This window comes from Colobus angolensis, unplaced genomic scaffold (assembly GCF_000951035.1).
Source record: "Colobus angolensis palliatus isolate OR3802 unplaced genomic scaffold, Cang.pa_1.0 Scaffold25, whole genome shotgun sequence".
NCBI classification, from domain to species: domain Eukaryota; kingdom Metazoa; phylum Chordata; class Mammalia; order Primates; family Cercopithecidae; genus Colobus; species Colobus angolensis.
The window spans coordinates 2,311,929-2,329,988 of record NW_012115710.1 but is presented as its reverse complement, the minus strand read 5'-3'; the positions used below and the strand labels follow the sequence as shown (position 1 = coordinate 2,329,988).

Here is an 18,060-nt window from a genome sequence, read left to right as displayed (position 1 = left end):
CCCTCCTCCCTCAGACCCAGGAGTCCAGGCCCCCAGGCCCTCCTCCCTCAGACCTAGGAGCCCAGTCTCTCAGACCCTCCTCCCTCAGACCCAGGATCCCAGACACCTAGCCCCTCCTCCTTCAGACTCAGGAGTCCAGGTTCAGAGTTCCTCCTCCCTCAGACCCAGGGTTCCAGACCCCCAGTCCCTCCTCCCTGAGACCCAGAAGTCTAGACCCCCATCCCCTCCTCCCTCCGACCCAGGAGTCCAGGCCCCCAGCCCCTCCTCCCTCAGACCCAGGAGCCTCAGGCCCCCAGTCCCTCCTCCCTCAGACCTAGGAGCCCAGGCCCGCAGACCCTCCTCCATCAGACCCAGGAGTCCAGGCCCCCAGCCCCTCCTCCCTGAGACCCAGAAGTCTAGACCCCTAGCCCCCGCTCCCTCAGACCCAGGAGTCCAGACCCAGGCCCCATCCCCTCCTCCCTCAGACCCAGGAGTCCAGGCCCCCGGCCCCTCCTGCCTCAGACCCAGGAGTCCAGGCCCCCGGCCCCTCCTCCCTCAGACCCAGGAGTCTTAACTCCCAGCTTCCTTCTCCCTTGGACCTACATGTCCAGCCCCCAGAATTTCTTGCAGGAAGAGATGACCAAGGCTGGAAGCAGCCCAGACAAGTGCTGAAAGACAGGGAGCAGTGAAGCTGGAAACTCCCACAGGAGGCCGGGGCTGGTGGTGGAGAGACAGGTAGGGACCCCACACCCCTCCCTAACACCCATGGCTCCTGGAAACCCCCACTCCTGTGCTGGCTGTTCTCCAGTTCCTGCCCTGGGTCCGCAGTGGCCTTCCCAGCATTCCAGCCATCATCAGGAAACCTCAGGGTACAGCTTACAGAATACCCGGACAGATGGAGCACAGGGTGGGAGAGGTAAGGCAAAAATGGAGCAAAGGCAGAGGAGAGAACATTCATTCATTTTAGGGACATCTCCTGAGCCCTGGTGGACGGGGCTGGGCTGGGCGATGCCGGGCACACAGAGATGACTCAGCCCTGGGCCCTGCCCTTGGGGAGATGCCAATCTGGTGGAGAAGACAGCTGTGTAAACAGAGGGCCACAAAACAGTGCAAGGATGCACCAACCCAGCCCAAGAGTCAGGGAGGGCTCCCTGGAGGAGGTGATGCTGGCTGATGAGGAGTTAGCCATGGTCAGGGTGGGGGTGGAAGGTGGGGCTAGAAAGGGGCATCCAAGGCAAGAAATGGTATGACCAGTCAAAAAAGTGAGGGCAGATTGATGCTGTGAAGCACAGTGGGTGAATCAAGGGTGTAGGGGGTTGAGGGTCCCTAGTGAGGTCCACCCATTTGGGTTTAAAAAAATTTTTTGGCCAGGCACAGTGGCTCATGCCTGTAATTCCAGCACTTTGGGAGGCCAAGGCAGGCAGATCACTTGAGGTCAGGAGTTTGAGACCAGCCTGTCCCAAATGGTGAAACCCCGTCTACACTAAAAATAGAAAAGTTAGTTGGGTGTGGTGGCGTGCACCTGTAATCCCAGCTACTCAGGAGACTGAGGTGACAGTCGCTTGAACGGGAGGCAGAGGTTGCAGTGAGCCAATATTGCACCACTGCACTCCAGCCTCCTGTCTCAAAAAAATTTTTTTTTAACTAAGTAACAATTATACGTATTTATGATATACAGCATGACATTTCCTATATGTATAATCCATTGTGAAATGGCTACGTCAAGCTATTTAAAGCATGCAACATGTTGGGTTTTGAATGCAGGAGTCAGAGGCTAGGACTGCTCTGGTGGCACTGGGGAGCCATGGAAGGGCTGTGAGCAAGGGAGGGGCAGGATCAGCTCTTGGTCTGAGCAAGGGCTAAACTGGAGGGAGAGACAGGGGCTCTGGGCCAGGATGAGTCGCTGGGTGGTGGGGTTGCATCAGAGATCCCTGGGGCTTTTCCAGGGTAGAGAGGAAGTGTGAGTAAGGTTGGGCAGAGGTGCAGGACCCCGAGGATCCAGGACCAAGAAGACTGGGAGATGGACACAGACATGGCGGGCTAACTTGCCAAACCCCTAACCTCAGCTAGTCCTGGTTACAGTTGCTCTTCCCTTTGCTCCATCTCAGGCAGGTACCTCCCGGGGAACCAGTGAGGGCAAGGGGCACCCTGGGCAGTAACCTGAAGAGATCCTTGTTTTATTAAATGCTTGAATCCAGGTAGATGGTTTCTTTGCTAGGTGTCCTGGGTTGGGAAGGGAAATGCACATTGCGGGGATCTAGATAACTAGAGACGGAGGAGAAAAGGAGGTCGGGAGAGGGAGGAAAGACAGAAGCTGGCTTCCGCAACCATCTATGCAACAACGAGACCTGCCCTACCCCTGGATTCCTGACCCCCTTCACTCTCCTCTGCTTTCTCTTTTTCTTTTTCCCCATAGCATTGATCCCCTTCCTATATAACGTATAACTTGCATAAGGTGCGTTTAGTATCGTTTTTGTACAATGTGTGTCTTCCTGGTTCGAATGCAAGCTCTAGACGGGCAGCTGTCTTTATCTGGTTTGTTCATGGCTCATTCCCTCAGAGCCTGGACCTGTGTCTAGTACCTGGTAGGTGCTCAACAAATATGTGTTGAACAAATGTGTGAGGTCAGGATAGAAAGTCAGATTGGTAGATGGAGAGGGGAGAGAAAAAGGAGAGCAGCCGGGCACGGAGGCTCACGCCTGTAATCCCAGCACTTTGGGAGGCCAAGGCAGGTGGATCACTTGAGGTCAGGAGTTCCAGACTAGCCTGGCCAACATGGTGAAGCCCCACCTCTACTAAAAATACAGAAATTAGCCAGGCGTGGTGGTGCACGTCTGTATTCCCAGCTATTCAGGAGGCTGAGGCAGGAGAATCGCTTGAACCCAGGAGGTGAAGTTTGCAGTGAGCCGAGATCACGCCACTGCACTCCAGCCTAGGCAACAAAGTGACTCTGCCTGGGGAAAAAAAAAATGGAGAGGAAGGAAGGAGGGGAAGGAGAGATGAGGGAAGAAGGAGGAAGGAGAGGAGGAGGGAGGGAAAGAGAGGAGGAGGGGGAGGAAGGTCAGAAGAGGAGGAGAATGGAGGAAGGAGAGAGAGAAGGAAGGATAGGGAAGAGGGGGAGGAGAGAAGTTGGGGAGAGAGGGCCCAGCAGCTGGGACCCCCACCCCACCCCTGCATAATAGTTCTATGGACACCACTCAGAGCGGCCAGTCCTGGGAGGATGCGTTGAGGAGCTCCGGGGAGGTGGGACCTTAAACAAAAAAGACTCCAGCATCAGCAAAGACCTCAAGTCTAGAAAGAGACTGCCTCTGGGCTTCCAGGAACTCAGAGCCCTGGATGGGCTAGAGTTAGACAGAACCTTTTCTCCCCCACACGCATATTCTGGGAAACCCCTAGGCTTCCATGATTCTGCTGAAATCCAGGGAGGGAGGGAGCCTAGCCAGCAATGATGACTACATCCACCTTCTGCCTCTAGCCAGCGCCTCTATGAGAAACTGTAGAACTTCCAGAGCTGGGAGGAGGGAGAGAAAGGCCTGGAGGAGGAGGGCCCTGCCTGTATCCAGTTGAAGGCACTTTCTACCCCAGCACCCACCACCTCTCCTGCCCCTTTCCCTGGAGAGAAATAGAGACAGTAAGAGCCAGACAGAGGGAGAGGGAGGGAGGTGCTTCCTTTTGCAAAAGCTGTTTATCCTCTCCAGGGAAGCAAGAGAGGAGGAGACTCATTCTCCAGATAGGGAAACTGAGGTAAAAGAAGAGTCCTTTCCTGGGACAAGTGATATAGCACACAGGCAGCATGGCTGGGCAACAGAAAACAGGGATTAGGCATTAAGTCACTAGACTATACCCTGCCAGTCACACAGGAAGGAGGAACTGGGGGCTTAGACTAAGATCTGAGAGCCTGGATTCCTGGGTCTGAGGGAGGAGTGGCTGGGGTCTGAACTCCCTGGTCTGAGGAAGGAGGGGCTGGACCTGGACTCCCAGGACTAAGGGAGGAGGGGCTGGACCTGGACTTCTGGATCTGAGGGAGGAGGGACTGGACCTGGACTTCTGGATCTGAGGGAGGATGGACTGGGGGCCTAGACTCTGCATGTGGGGCTTAAAAACCTAGATGATGGTGCAACAAACCACCATCGCACATGTATACCCACGTAACAGACCTGCACATTCTGCCCATGCATCCCAGAACTTAAAGTAAAAATTGATTTGATGTATTTTAGGGAGAAAGGAGTTACAGGCAAAGTCGTAAATCAATACATGGAAGGGATACATTGGTTTGGCCTGAAAATGCAGGATATCTTGAAGAGGGGCGGGCTTACAGGTTACAGATGGATTCAGGGATTCTTTGATTTGCAGTTGGTTAAAGGAGTAAGGATCTGCTTAAAACCTGGAGTCTGCAAAAAAGAATGTTTTACGATAAGGATGCAGTGTGGCAAGATTGATGGCCCTTAGAAGTGACTTAACACTTGCCTTAGGTGTTGTATGTAATTTGGTATGTTATCATCACAAAGAGTGTTTTGTCAATCTTATTTTACCTATAATGCTGGTCTTCTGTCGTTCCTAAACTCCAAAAGGGAAGGGGCGTAAGAAGGCGTGTCCCACCCGCCTTCAAGTCACGGCCAGGAACTCAGTTTTTAGGTTTCTCTGGGATCCCTTTGGCTAAGAAAGGGTCTTGTTGAGTCAGTGTGGTGGTGGTAAGGGGGCCAGAGGGAGGGCCTTAGGATTTTATTTTTATTTTATAGCATGATTGATTAAATCATTGGCCACTGGTGGTTAGTCAATCTCCAGCCCCTCTCCCCTCTGGGAATTTGGGGCATGAGGCTAAAAATTCCACTGGGATCACAGGGTTCGTCTCTCTGGCAACCATCCCCTATCCGCCCAGATCTGCCTCGTTAGCATAAACTCAGGTGTGACTGATAGGGGCTAATTATGAATAACAAAATATGCTTTTCTCACCTCCTCACTCAGGAAGTTACAGGAATTTTAGGAGCTCTATGCTAGAAATTAGAGGCAGAAAACAAATATATATTTATTTATTTTTAGACAAGTTTTCACTCTGTGGTCCAGGCTGGAATGCAGTGGTGCAGTCACTGCAGCCTCGACCTCCCAGGCTCAAGCGATCCTCCTACCTTAGCCTCCTGAGTAGCTGGAAATAAAGGCTGTGACACTGTGCCCAGCTAATTTTATTATTTTTTGTAGAGACGGGAGCTTACTATATTGCTCAGGCTGGTCTTAAACTCCTAGCCTCAAGCGATTCTCCCACCTCGACCTCCCAAAGTACTGGAATTACAGGTGTAAGCCACCTCACCCAGCCCAAATATGTATTTCTCTCTTCTTATTTTTTTATTTTTTGAGACAGAGTCTTGCTGTATCATCCTGGCTGGAGTCTAGTGGTCCAGTCTCGGCTCACTACAACCTCCACCTCCCGGGTTCAAGTGATTCTCCTGCCTCAGCCTCCCGAGTAGCCGGGATTACAGGCGTGTGTCACCACCCCCAGTTAATTTTTGTATTTGTAGTAGAGACAGGGCTTCACCGTGTTGGCCAGCCTGGTCTTGAACTCCTGGCCTCAAGTGATCCGCCCGCCTTAGCCTCCCAAAGCGCTGGGATTAAAGGTGTGAACCACTGCACCCGGCCCCAGATGTGTATTTCTTATTGTCTTAGTCCCTTCTGGCTGCTCTATCAAAATACCCTAAGCTGGGTGGGTTATAAACAACAGAAATTTTATTTCTCACAGTTCTGAGGCTGGCAAGTTCAGGATCTGGGTACTGACAGATTTGGTGTCTGCTGAGAGTGGATTTTCTGATTCATAAATGGGGTCTTCTTGCTGGGTCCTCACATGGTGGTAGGGGCAGGGTTCTCTCTCTGGGGCTTCTTTTGCAAAAGCACCAATCACATGCATAAGGGCTCTACCCTCATCACCTAATCACCTCCTGAAAATGCCCACTTCTAATATCATCTCCCTGGGGGTTAGGATTTCAACAATGAAGTTGAGGGGACCCGAACACTTATTCCATCACAGTTAGTGGCCTGTTCTTGGCATGGAGCCATTTCATTCCTCTGAGCCTGTCTTTTTTCGTCTGTAAAATGGGACTGTCTCAGTTTGTTCTTCATAGGATAGCCCTCAAGATTAAGAGAGAGAGTCTGTCTGGCACATTGGAATATGAGGTGAGTTTAGCCATTCCTGAAAGAGGAGAGGCTGAAGGTCTCCAAGACTAACTCAGGTGGTAACAGGGGGATGCTTCCCTGGATATACCACCCCTTCACCCTCCCTGGATACCCCACCTCTCCTCTGAGGAGTAAGCCAGGTTGGAGCTGGGAGGAGCCCACGCTCTGTTTTGAGACACCCCTGGGTTCCAAGGCAGGCAGGCTTGTGCAAGCCACCTCCTGACTCTGAGCCTCCCCCTCCACCTTAGCCACCTGCAGAAAAGGAGAACCCTTCCCGATGGTGATGCAGGGAGTGGAACTCTGTTTGGCATCCACTTAATCCCTGGGCCCCAGCTTCCTAGTCTCTCAAGCATGTGGTGAATAGACCCTGTTACCTGGGCCGTAGCAGAAAGCTCCAGACAGTTTGGTGAGCAGCCAAACTGTGCAGCACAGAGAGTGTCATCAAAGGGGCACGCCTGTGGGCTCCAGATAGGGGACACAGAGCTGCAGAAGTCCAGTGGCCCCTTTCTGTGACCTGGGCTGCAGGCGCCCGCAGTCCAGAGGCTCAAAACCACAATCCTGTCATTCCCAGTGAATGCTGTAAGACGAAGAGGAAGTAACGCTGCCGTGGTTTCCCATGAGGCGATTACTTAAGAGGATGTCCTAACCCCCAGAAGCTGTGACTGTAACATTATTTGGAAAGAGGGGTTTTGCAAATGTTGTAAAGTTAAGAATTTCAAGATTTGAGCATATCCTAGATTTAAGGTCGGCCCCAAACGCCATGGCAGGTGTTTATGAGTGAATCAGAGGAAGGTAGACAGCAAACACGGAGAAGAAGGTGATGTGAAGACGGGGGCAGAGATTGCAGTAGTGATGCACCCACAAGCCAAATGTATTAGTTTTCTAAGGCTTCTGTAATAGCAAAGTACATCTGTCCCTCGCTGTCCTTGGTTCCACACGCAGTGGGGTTGACAGGTGACCCCCAAAAGATGTATCTAAGTCCTAACCTGCGGAACCTAAGGATGTGACCTTATTTGGATACAGGGTTTTAAGAGCTTTTGCAGGTGTCATGAAATTAAGGATTTTGAGATGAGATCTGGCCTTTCAATCCTGATACTATCCTGGCCAGCACCCTTCTGGTCCTTGTGATAATTTCCATTTTCCAAATGTTGAGAGAGATCACAGAGAGATGAAGGAAGCTGCCCCAAAGCACATGAGACACGGCCTCTGCTATCAGCTCTTGCCATCGTATGTTCAATAATTCTGCAAAACTGGTCCATGGACTCCAAAGCATCCACATCATCTGTGTGCATTTGCTAAACATGATGACTACTGGTCTTCACTGTCATTTCTTCAGATTTTGTGAGCTCAGGGCTGTGGAAATGATTTAAACAAACACCCCAGGTAATTCTTACATACAGTTTGAGAACCATCTGATTAGGAGGAAAAAAAGAAAAAAAGAAAAAAACGCCTGCCAAAGTGAAATAATAAGACTGAATACCTGTAATCCCAGCACTTTGGGAGGCAGAGGTGGGAGCCCCAGGGGGTTGGAGAGCAGCCTGGCAACACGGTGAGACCTTGTCACTACAAAAAATTTATAAATTAGCTGGATGTGGTGGCGTATGCTTACAGTTCCAGTTACTTGAAGGGCTGAGGTGGGAGGATCACTTGAGCCCGGGAGATCGAGGTGGCAGTGAGTTATGATTGTACCACTGCACTCCAGCCTGGGTGACAGAGGGAAACCCTGCATCAAAAAGAAAAAGAAAGTGATGCAGAGACATAGGCGGAGATTGGAGTGATGTATCACAAGCTAAGTGTACTAGTTTTCTAAGACTTCTGTAACAGAAAATACAGCTGCCCCTCAGTATTCTCTGGAGATTGCTTCCAAGACCCTGTGGATACTAAAATGCACAGATGAGTTCAAGACACTTCCATAAAATGGTGCAGTATTTGCACATAACCTATGCACATCCTCCCAATAGACTTTATTTTTATTTATTTATTATTATTATTTATTTCAGATGGCGTCTTGCCGTGTCACCCAGGCTGGAGTGCAGTGGCGCAATCTCAGCTCTGCCCACCGGGTTCAAGCGATTCTCCTGCCTCAGTCTCCTGAGAAGCTGGGATTACAGGCACCCGCCACCATGCCCGGTTATTTTTTGTGTTTTTAGTAGAGACGGGATTTTGCCATGTTGGCCAGGCTGGTCTCAAACTCCTGACCTCAAGTGATCTGCCTGCCTCGGCCTCCCAAAGTGCTCCCATATACTTTAAACCATCTCTAGCTTACTTATGATACTTAATACAAAGTGAAGGAAAGGCAGTTGTTGTTTTTTTTAATTTGTATTATTTTTTATTACTTTTTTCAAATATTTTCTATTCGTGATTGGTTGAATCCTTATGTATAGAAACCACAAGTATAAAGGGCCGGCTGTGACACAAACTCAGATTAAACAACAGAAATTTACTCTCTCAAAGTTTTGCCAGCTAGAAGTCCAGAATCAAGATGTTCCAGCAGGCTTGGTTTCTTCTGAGAGTTGTGAGGCAGAATCTATTCTATGCCTCTTGCCTAGATTCTGGTGCTTTTTTTTTTTCTTTCTTTCTTTGAGACAGATTCTTTCTGTGCTGCCCAAGATGGAGTACAGTCAGCTCACCGCCCACTAGCCTCTGAGCCAGTGAACTGACCCAGTCGCAATCAACTCTTTGCAACTTCTGCCTCTCAGGCATTAGCCGATCTCCCATCTCAGTCTCCCAAATAGCTGGCCACCATGCTCAGCTAATTAACATTTTTTTTTTTTTTTGGTAGAGATGAGGTCTCATTACATTGCCAGGCTAGCCTTGAACTGCTGGGCTCGAGCAATCCTCCCGCCTCAGCCTCCCAAGTAGCTGGGACCATAGGTGGGAGACACCTCACCTGGTTAGCTTGTTTTTTATTTTTATTTTTATTATTTATTTATTTTTGAGAGGAAGTCTCGCTCTGTCACCCAGGCTGGAGTGCAGTGGCTCAGTCTCGGCTCACTGTAGCCTCCAGCTCCCGGATTCAAGCCATTCTCCTGCCTCAGCCTCCTGAGTAGCTGAGATTACAGGCACATGCCACCACACCCGGCTAATTTTTGTATTTTTAGTAGAGACGGGGTTTCTCCATGTTGACCAGGCTGATCTCGAACTCCTGACCTCTGTTGATCTGCCTGTCTCGGCCTCCCAAAGTGCCGGGAGTACAGGCGTGAGCCACAGTGCCTGGCCTATTTTTATTTTTTAGACAGTGTATTGGTCTGTCACCCAGGCAACAGTGGTATGATCATAGCTCACCACAACCTGGAACTCCTGGGCTCAAGTGATCCTCCTGCCTCAGCCTCCCCAAGTAGCTGGGACCATAGGTGTGCACCACCACACCCTGCTCACTTTTTAATATTTTGTAAGGACGGGATCTTGCTATGTTGCCCAGGTTGGCCTCAAACTCCTGGGCTCAAGCAATCCTCCTACCTCAGCCTCCCAAAGTGCTGAGATTACAAGCATGAGCCACTGTGCTTGACTACTTCTGGTGCCTGACACTGACAATCTTTGGTGATTTGCTGACGGTCTGTGGTGTTCCTTGGCTTGTGGAAGCATCACTGCCACCTCTGCCTCCCTCATCACATGGTGTTCTTCCCGTGTGTGCGTCTGCGTCCAAATTTCCCTTTTTCGTAACGACACCAGTCATGTTGGACTATGGGTCCACCCTAGACCGGTATGACTTCATCTTAACTTAAATAATTACATCTGCCATGATCCAGTATCCAAATAAGGACATGTTCTGAGGGGCTGAGGGTTAGGACTTCAATGTAGGAATGGAGGCTGTGGGGAGGACAAAATTACATCCTTAACACCAAGGAGTGTTAAGGGTGGCAGCTGCCACTGGGAGCTAGGAGAGAGGCGTGGAAGGGATTCTCCCCCAGAGCCTCCAAAAGGAGCCAACCCTGCCGATGCTTTAATTTCAGACTTCTGGCCTCCAGTACTGTGAGACAATCCATTTCTGTGGTTTGAAGTCACTTGGTTTGTGGTCATGAGTTGCAGCACCCTAACAAACTAACAAGCCAGCCCAGTGCAGGGCACATGTGGAGCGTATGATGAACAAGCTCCCCCTGTGTGCCCTGGGGAGGCTCATGCATGCTCTTCTAATGTACATATGATCGAGCGGATCACCAGGGGAGCATTTCCTCTCCCCTAGCCCCAGGTGCAGGGACTTCAGAGTAATGCCTACTAAATGACCCCCCTACCTCTGTTGCTTAACAAAGGGAGGTGCAAGGGGGAAAAAAGACTATGAGGATGGGAGAGGGTGGGTCATGCAAGAAGTGTCGTGTCACTGTGGTTGCAGAGGACAGAGAAAACAACCCTGTCTCCAGCAGGTGGAAATGGTCATAATGTTGATGGTGGCCATGATGTATATGTTTTTCTTTGATTTTACTTTGAGACAAGGTATTGCTCTTACTGCCCAGGCTAGAGTTCATTTTTTTTGGCACGATCATGACTTACTGCAGCCTCGACCTCCCAGGCCCAGCCTCGATCCTCCTGCCTCAGCCTCCTGAGTAGCTGGGACTACAAGTGTGCGCCACCAATCCTGACTGATTTTTGTGTTTTTTATTTTTTTATTTCTGTAGAGACACGACTTCGCCATGTTGCCCAGGCTGGTCTGGAACTCCTGGGCTCAAGTGATCCGCCTGCTTTGGCCCGAAATGTTGGGGTTACAGGCATGAGCCACTGTGCCTGGCCAGCCATGATACAGATGCTCAGCTCTGTGCTTCCTGTCTCATCTACATGAGCTCCAACCAAAAGATTCCCTCAGGTAGCTATTACTGCTCCCATGTTAAAGAAGAGAAAATTGACATTCAAAGAGGGAAATGACTTGTCTGAGGTCACACAAGTAGTGACAGCTGGGATCTGAACACGACTACACTGTGATGTGCCGGTAAATGTTTAACAACTGGCTCTCCGAGGGGAAAAATGTATGTCTGTGTATAAACACAAATGTTTACAATAAATTTTGTAGTTGTACTGATTATAAAGGATATGTACCACACACTTTACAAAGAATAATAATATAATCTAAAATTCTCTTTATTGTAAATACCACACAATTATAACTTCAGGGTGACTTGCTATTTCTTGCAAAATCCAGTACCAGTTTTTATTTTATTTTTTTGGTTTTTATTTTTTGGGGGCTGGAGTCTCACTCTGTTGCCCAGGCAACTTGTTAGGATGGTCTCTATTCCTCATGTCTAAATTCTACAAGAGGGATTTTTCCCCCATAGAGGCACCATTCAGGGTGAGCTGGATATTGTTAGGATTTGGGAGCCAACAGGGGCTATCATTTATTCTTGTTCTTTGGCCACATCATAGGCCATTGTCTCTTCTCTGTTTGCTGGTTCATGCAAGACCAGGAGCTCCCCCAGTAAGTGACCTGAAGGGTCATACCCATCCCCCGCAAGCCATGTCTCTCCCCATTCTCTTGCTCAGCCTCAGTCACAGGAACCACCCTGTGGTTGATTCATCCTGACGATTATCATAGGTAGCTTAGGAATGGATGGTTGAGTTGTGAGTTGTAGAAACTCAGTCAAACTGGCTTCAGTTAAACCTGCTTGCTGGAAGAACACAAGGGAATTTAAAGGAAGCCAACTGCAGACAGTGTGTCTAGACCTTAAAGGAACCAGAACATTATCTGGTAGCTTCTCTCTCCCCAACCCTTGCAATCTGGGGCTTCATCATCTCTCACTTCTTCTCTCTTCAAATCCTCTGCTCCGTTCTCTCTCTGTGACTCTTTCTAGCAAATGATCCAGCTGGAGGGTGTTCTGGAGATTCTGCAAATTTGCAGTTGGTGTCAGAAGCGAGGGTGGTCTCATATGAAGGCGGTGCCCTCTAACTTTGTAGCAGGGTCCTATTTTACTGCACTCTCCTTCTGGGCCTCAATTTCTCCATGTGTCAACATAGGAAGAACTCGCTGACTTCCTGGAGTTGGTGACCTAAGGGGTTCCTGGATTTGCAAGTATCCTGGTTAATTATAAAAGAGGTACAGAAGCAAAAAGTTTAGTTAAACCATCCTTTATTGGAGCCTTTTCTATGCAGGGGGAAGGCAAGGATAACACAATGCTCTCCAGAAGCTCTGGGGTGGGTGGCATAGATTAAATAAATGCATTGGATGCTGATGAGTAAGGCTTGCAGAGCTTCATGGGGGGTGTGCAGAAAAAACCATCATGGGAGTCCAGAGATGAGCTAGATTCCCAAGGACCACATCGTGTCATCAAAACTCAGGAATCTCCCCTCGCACTGGAATGAAATCAGCCCTCATCACCCAGCTCCTCACCCAAAGACAGGCTCTGCTGTAGGTTAACTTTGGATGCTACAGGCCACTCCTTCATCTCTCTTCTTTCCATTAATTCTCTCTCCTTTTCTCTTCTGTTTCTTGTTTATAATAAAATGATGGCTGGGTGCGGTGGCTCATGTCTGTAATCCCAACACTCTGGGAGGCTGAGGCGGGCAGATCATCTGAGGTAGGGAGTTTGAGACCAGCCTGACCAACATGGAGAAACTCTGTCTCTACTAAAAATACAAAATGAGTCAGGTGTGATGCATGCCTGTAATCTCAGCTACTCTGGAGGCTGAGGCAGGCGAATCGCTTGAACCCTGTAGGTGGAGGTTGCAGGGAGCTGAGATCACGCCATTGCACTCTAACCTGGGCAACAAGAGTGAAACTCTGTCATAAAATAAAATAATAAAAAAATAATAAAATAAAATAAAACGATGACATCTGTAATGGTAATTAAATGATTGCTTCAAGAGCTGGCAACAGAAATCTTCTTGATGGGGTGCTGTGGCTCACACCTGTAATCCCAGCACTTTGGGAGGCCGAGGCGGGCGGATCACAAGTTCAGGAGTTCAAAACCAGCCTGGCCAATATGGCAAAACCCCGTCTCTACTAAAAATACCAAAAATTTAGCTGGGCATGGTGGTGTGTGCCTGTAGTTCCAGCTACCCTGGAGGCTGAGGCAGGAGAATTGCTTGAACCCGGGAGGCAGAGGTTGCAGTGAGCTGAGATCGTACCACTGTGCTCCAGCCTGGGTGACAGAGTGAGACTCTGTCTCAAAAAAAAAAAGATCTGGCACCAGAAATCTTCTTAAGGAGGATGCTATTATTGATAAATGAGTTGGGAAAGGAGACCTGAGGGATAGAGTCAGAGTCAACGGTAGCATGGCTACATTTCTCTGTGTTTTTTTTTTTTTAAAAAGCAGAAATCTGAAGGTGAAGAGATAGGAGAGAGGGTGGGCTTTTAAAAGGATGTCTTAAGTTCAACGGAAAGCTTTCATGTTTGTCTGTTGCTGGCCAGTTGCCTCCTCTCACATTGCCAAGCTTCTTTCTGTAAAGTGTGTTTCATATCTAAATACCTTGTGCAGGTAGCTTTTCAGGAAATGGAGGGAAATGTCTGAGTTCCTCTCTGGGTTAATTTCATTCAGGGCAGCAACCACTAGACATTGTGTGAATTGGACTAACTCAGTTGAAGCAAGACTTAGAGCCACAAGTAAAAAACACAGGCTCTGGGGGCCCTCCCTTGTGGGGAGGACAATCTGTTTCCCAAAATTTATGATGTAAAAGATTGGGCAATCAGGTAGACCTCAAGGGGATGAGGGGTCTTCAACTGACATCTCCATAACTTTATATTTTTACTGAGTTGTTGACCAATAAAGGCTGAGAACTTTATATAAAGATATAAAGTATCTTTTTTTTTTTTTTTTTTGAGCCAGAGTCTCACTCTGTCACCCAGGCTGGAGTGCAGTGGTGTTTTCTTGGCTCACTACAGCCTCTGACTTCCGGGTTCAAGTGATTTTCCTGCCTCAGTCTCCTGAATAGCTGGGATTACAGGAGCCTGCCACTACGCCCAGCTAATTTTTGTATTTTTAGTAGAGACAGAGTTTCACCGTGTTGGCCAGGCGGTTCTCGAACTCCTGACCTCTGGTGATCTGCCTGCCTCGGCCTCCTAAAGTGCTGGGATTACAGGCGTGAGCCACCGGACTTGGCATATATAAAGTATTTTCTTGTATATCTTGCCTGATTTTAGCCATACTCTTTCACACTTCTCCCTTCTCCTTCATTTACCTAGGATGACTACATAATTTATTTTTCATAGCACGGCACTTTTCAGAATGGAAGTGGACACTTCTCATCATTATGCCAGAATGAGGGTATCATTCACTACTCATAATTCAGGACTAATCATAATGGGTATATTCGGGTTCATTTCAGGCAAACTAGGATGCAGATGACAGCTTCTTCCTACCATTTCCCATCCTGACCACCCGAGGCTGAGGTCCAAAATCAAAAAAGAAGTCAATAATCAACTCATATCTGTTTATTCTCCCGAAATCAGGGGACATAAAGGCTTTTTTTTCTGATGAGTGGGTAACCCCCAAAAAAGCAGGAAATGCCTGTGGCTCAGCCTAACCCAAGGTGAGACAAAGCTGGAGCTGGGAGCTCGAAAGTGTCCCCCAGCTCCCTTCTCACTTCGCCTGTAACTCCACCTCTGTAGAAGGTAAAGTAGAATTGGTAGCTGCGTTACTGGTTTGGGCTGAGTCCTCGGTTAGGGCCCTCTCCAGACTGGCGGGCAGGGAGTGGATCAGCCTCTCCCGGAAGTCCTGGCCCATGAAGACATAGAGCATTGGGTTGAGGCAGCTGTTGAAGAAGGCCAGGGCACTTGTCACATCCACTGCAATTCTAAGTTCTTTAGACAGGCCTTGTGCTATGTTATGGAGTCTGACTGTGACTATGAACGCCACCACCTGATATGGGAACCAGCAGAGAAAAAAGGCAGCTACGACAAAGGAGAGGACCCGCAAGGGACGACTGGACTTAATTAGGCCTTGCTTGTGGATCTTGGTGGCAATAAGCCCATAACTGACAACGACGATGGACATGGGCGCACTGAAGCCAATGATGAACCGGATGATGCCTCTCACCGTCAACATGGCAATGTTAACCTTCATCTTCTCTACACGGTCCTTGGTCCAGGGTGAAAAGTCAAAAGTGCAGCTTACTGTCCCTGGCCCGAGTTGACCAGGTACTGTAGTCACACGAATGATAACTGGCAATGTGAGGAGCAGAGCCATCACCCAGGGCCCGATGATCACCTTCTTGGCCAGGCTCACGGTGCGGTGGTTCTGGGTCCAGACTGGATGCAGGACACAAATACAGCGGTCCAGAGCAATGAGGGCGATCAGGAAGACACTTCCAAACAAGTTGATATCCACTACGCTAAAGATGAATTTGCACAGGAACCAACCGAAAGGCCAGTGTCCTCTCATGACCTTCACGACCACTAAGAATGGCAAAGTGGAGGTGAAACAGAAGTCAGCCACAGCCAGGTTCAGGTAACTGATGGTGGTGACTGTGTGTGTCATCCGGAATCCAGCCACCCAGATCACAAGCCCGTTGCCCAGGACCCCGAGGACAAAGGTGACTGCAAATATCAGATAAGTGAAGATATCCAGGAAGAGATAGCCAGCTGGTACAGCAGGTGGCCCTCCAGAGATGTTGGTGGGGAAAGAGGAATTTGTCTCCATTTTGTCCACTCCTGAAATAGTGCAGTCATGGTCATTCCTCAGTTATGAACCTCCGCACCATTTCCCCACCCTCTCATTTCTGCCCCTGCCAGTTTTCCCACTGATAGCTTTCTCACCTTCCCCTAGAGCTCCCACAACAGCTGGAACATCCTCACCACTGTCCCTTACACATGTCCACATGTATACATTGTCAATCTTTTATTGTACCTGTTAGGCAAGATTACATCTTTTTCTTTCTTTCTTTCTTTCTCTCTCTCTCTCTCTCTCTCCTTTCTTTTTCTTTTTCTTGTGACGGAATATTACCCTATCACCCAGGCTGGAGTGCAGCGGCATGATCTCTCACTGCGACCTCTGCCTCCTGGGTTCAAGTGATTCTCCTGCCTCAGTGTCCCCAGTAGCTGGGACTACAGGTGTGCACCACCCCACACCCGGCTAATTTTTGTATATTTAGTAGAAGTGGAGTTTTGCCATGTTGGCCAGGCTGGTCTTGAACTGCCGACCTCAGGTGATCCACCTGACACAGCCTCCCAAAGTGCCGGAATTATAGACCTGAGCCACCGTGCGTGGCCAAGATTACATCTTATGAGACATCCCCATAATTGCTAACATGTGAGCCCCTACCAGGGAGATTAAATGGCTAAGGAAATAGGGTCTTTGACCTCCAAGAGGAGAATATGGAGCCAAAGATGTATAGAGAAAACATGTATTCAAACAAAAATGTTCATAGAGACACTCCTCGCTATAGCCAAAAGGTAGAAACAACCCGGATGTCCATCAACAGACGAATGGATAAACAAAATGTGGTTTATCCATCCAATGGAATATTATTCAGCCATAAGAAAGAACGCAGCACTGATATACACTACAATGTGGATGAACCTTGAAAACATGACACTAAACAAAAGAGGGCTGGATGTGGTGGCTCACGCCTGTCTTCCCAGAGCTTTGGGAAGCTGAGGTAGGAGGATTGTTTGAGCTCAGGAGTTCATGATCAACCCGAGCCACATAGCAAGATCCTCATCTCTACCAAAAAAAAAATAAATAAATAAATTAAATTAAATTAAATTAAATTAGCTGGATATGGTGGCACACACCTGTAGTCCTAGCTACTCAAGAGGGTGAGGTGGGAGGCTCACTTGACCTCAGGAATTCAAGGTTAACAGTATGCTATGATTGAGCCACTGCACTCCAGCCTGGGCAACAGAGCGAGACCCTGTCTCTAAAATGAAAGAAAAAAGAAAGGAAGGAAAGAAGGAAGGAAGGAGAGAAGGAAAGAAAACACCACAAGTCACATATTGTATGAATCCACTTGCATGAAATATCCAGAGTAGCCAAACTGACAGAGACCGAATGCAGATTAGTGATTTCCAGGGACTAGGGAAAGTAGGAAGTGGGGAATTATTGCTTAATGCTTATGCAGTTTTGGTTTGGTGTGATAAAAAAGTTCTGGAACTAGATAATGGTTATGGTTGCAACACACTGTAAATGTACTTAATGCCATTGAATTGTACATTTAAATGGTTAACTTTTTGTTGTTGTTTGAGATGCGGTCTCGTTCTGTCACCTAGGCTGGAGTGCAGTGGTGCAATCTTGGCTCACTGCAACCTCTGCCTCCCGTGTTTAAGTGATTCTCCTGCCTCAGCCTCCTGAGTAGCTGGAGTTACAGGCACTTGCCACCATGCTTGGTTAATTTTTATGTTTTTGTAGAGATGGGGTTTCACCATGTTGGTCAGCCTGGTCTCAAACTCCTTGACCTCAGGTGATCTGCCCGCCTCGGCGTGCCAAAGTGCTGAGATTATAGGCGTGAGCCACTGTGCCCAGTCTAAAATGGTTAACTTTTTGTTATGTGTATTTTACCATCAATTTAATAAAGAAAAAATAACAGTGTATGATATCAGAAAATCAGTGGGTGACAGCTACAGTGACCTAGTGTCACGCAAACGGGGACTAAGGCTTTCTCTCACCCATGACTCTGCATAAGAACTATAAGATATGCAACTTCTTGGCTGGGCCCAGTGGCTCACTCCTGTAATCCCAATACTTTGGGAGGCCGAGGCGGGTGGATCACGAGGTCAGCAGTTCGAGACCAGCCTGGCCAACACGGTGAAGCCCTGTCTCTACTAAAAATACAAAAATTAGCCAGGCATGGCGGCGGGCGCTTGTAGTCCCAGCTACTCCGGAGGCTGAGGCAGAAGAATCACTTGAACCTGGGAGGTGGAGGTTGCAGTGAGCAGAGATTGCGCCATTGAACTCTAGCCTGGGTGACACAGCGAGAGTCCATTTCAAAAAAAAAAAAAAAAGATATGCAATTTCTCCACTCGCTTGAACCTGGGAGGTGGAGGTTGCAGTGAGCCAAGAT

General features: G+C 48.6%; 1 protein-coding gene across 4 annotated transcripts in view; it reads right to left on the bottom strand.

Annotated features, from left to right (window-relative positions):
- Positions 1 to 14,476: 14,476 nt before the first annotated feature.
- Positions 14,477 to 18,060, bottom strand: part of FPR1 (formyl peptide receptor 1) — a 44,364-nt gene continuing 40,780 nt past the window's right edge. For all 4 annotated transcript variants that reach the window (XM_011946222.1, XM_011946220.1, XM_011946221.1 and 1 more), the window contains one exon: positions 14,477 to 15,712. In XM_011946222.1, the coding sequence (XP_011801612.1) occupies positions 14,643 to 15,701 (1,059 nt within the window). In that variant the 5' untranslated portion in view covers positions 15,702 to 15,712 and the 3' untranslated portion in view covers positions 14,477 to 14,642. The remainder of the gene's footprint in view (positions 15,713 to 18,060) is intronic.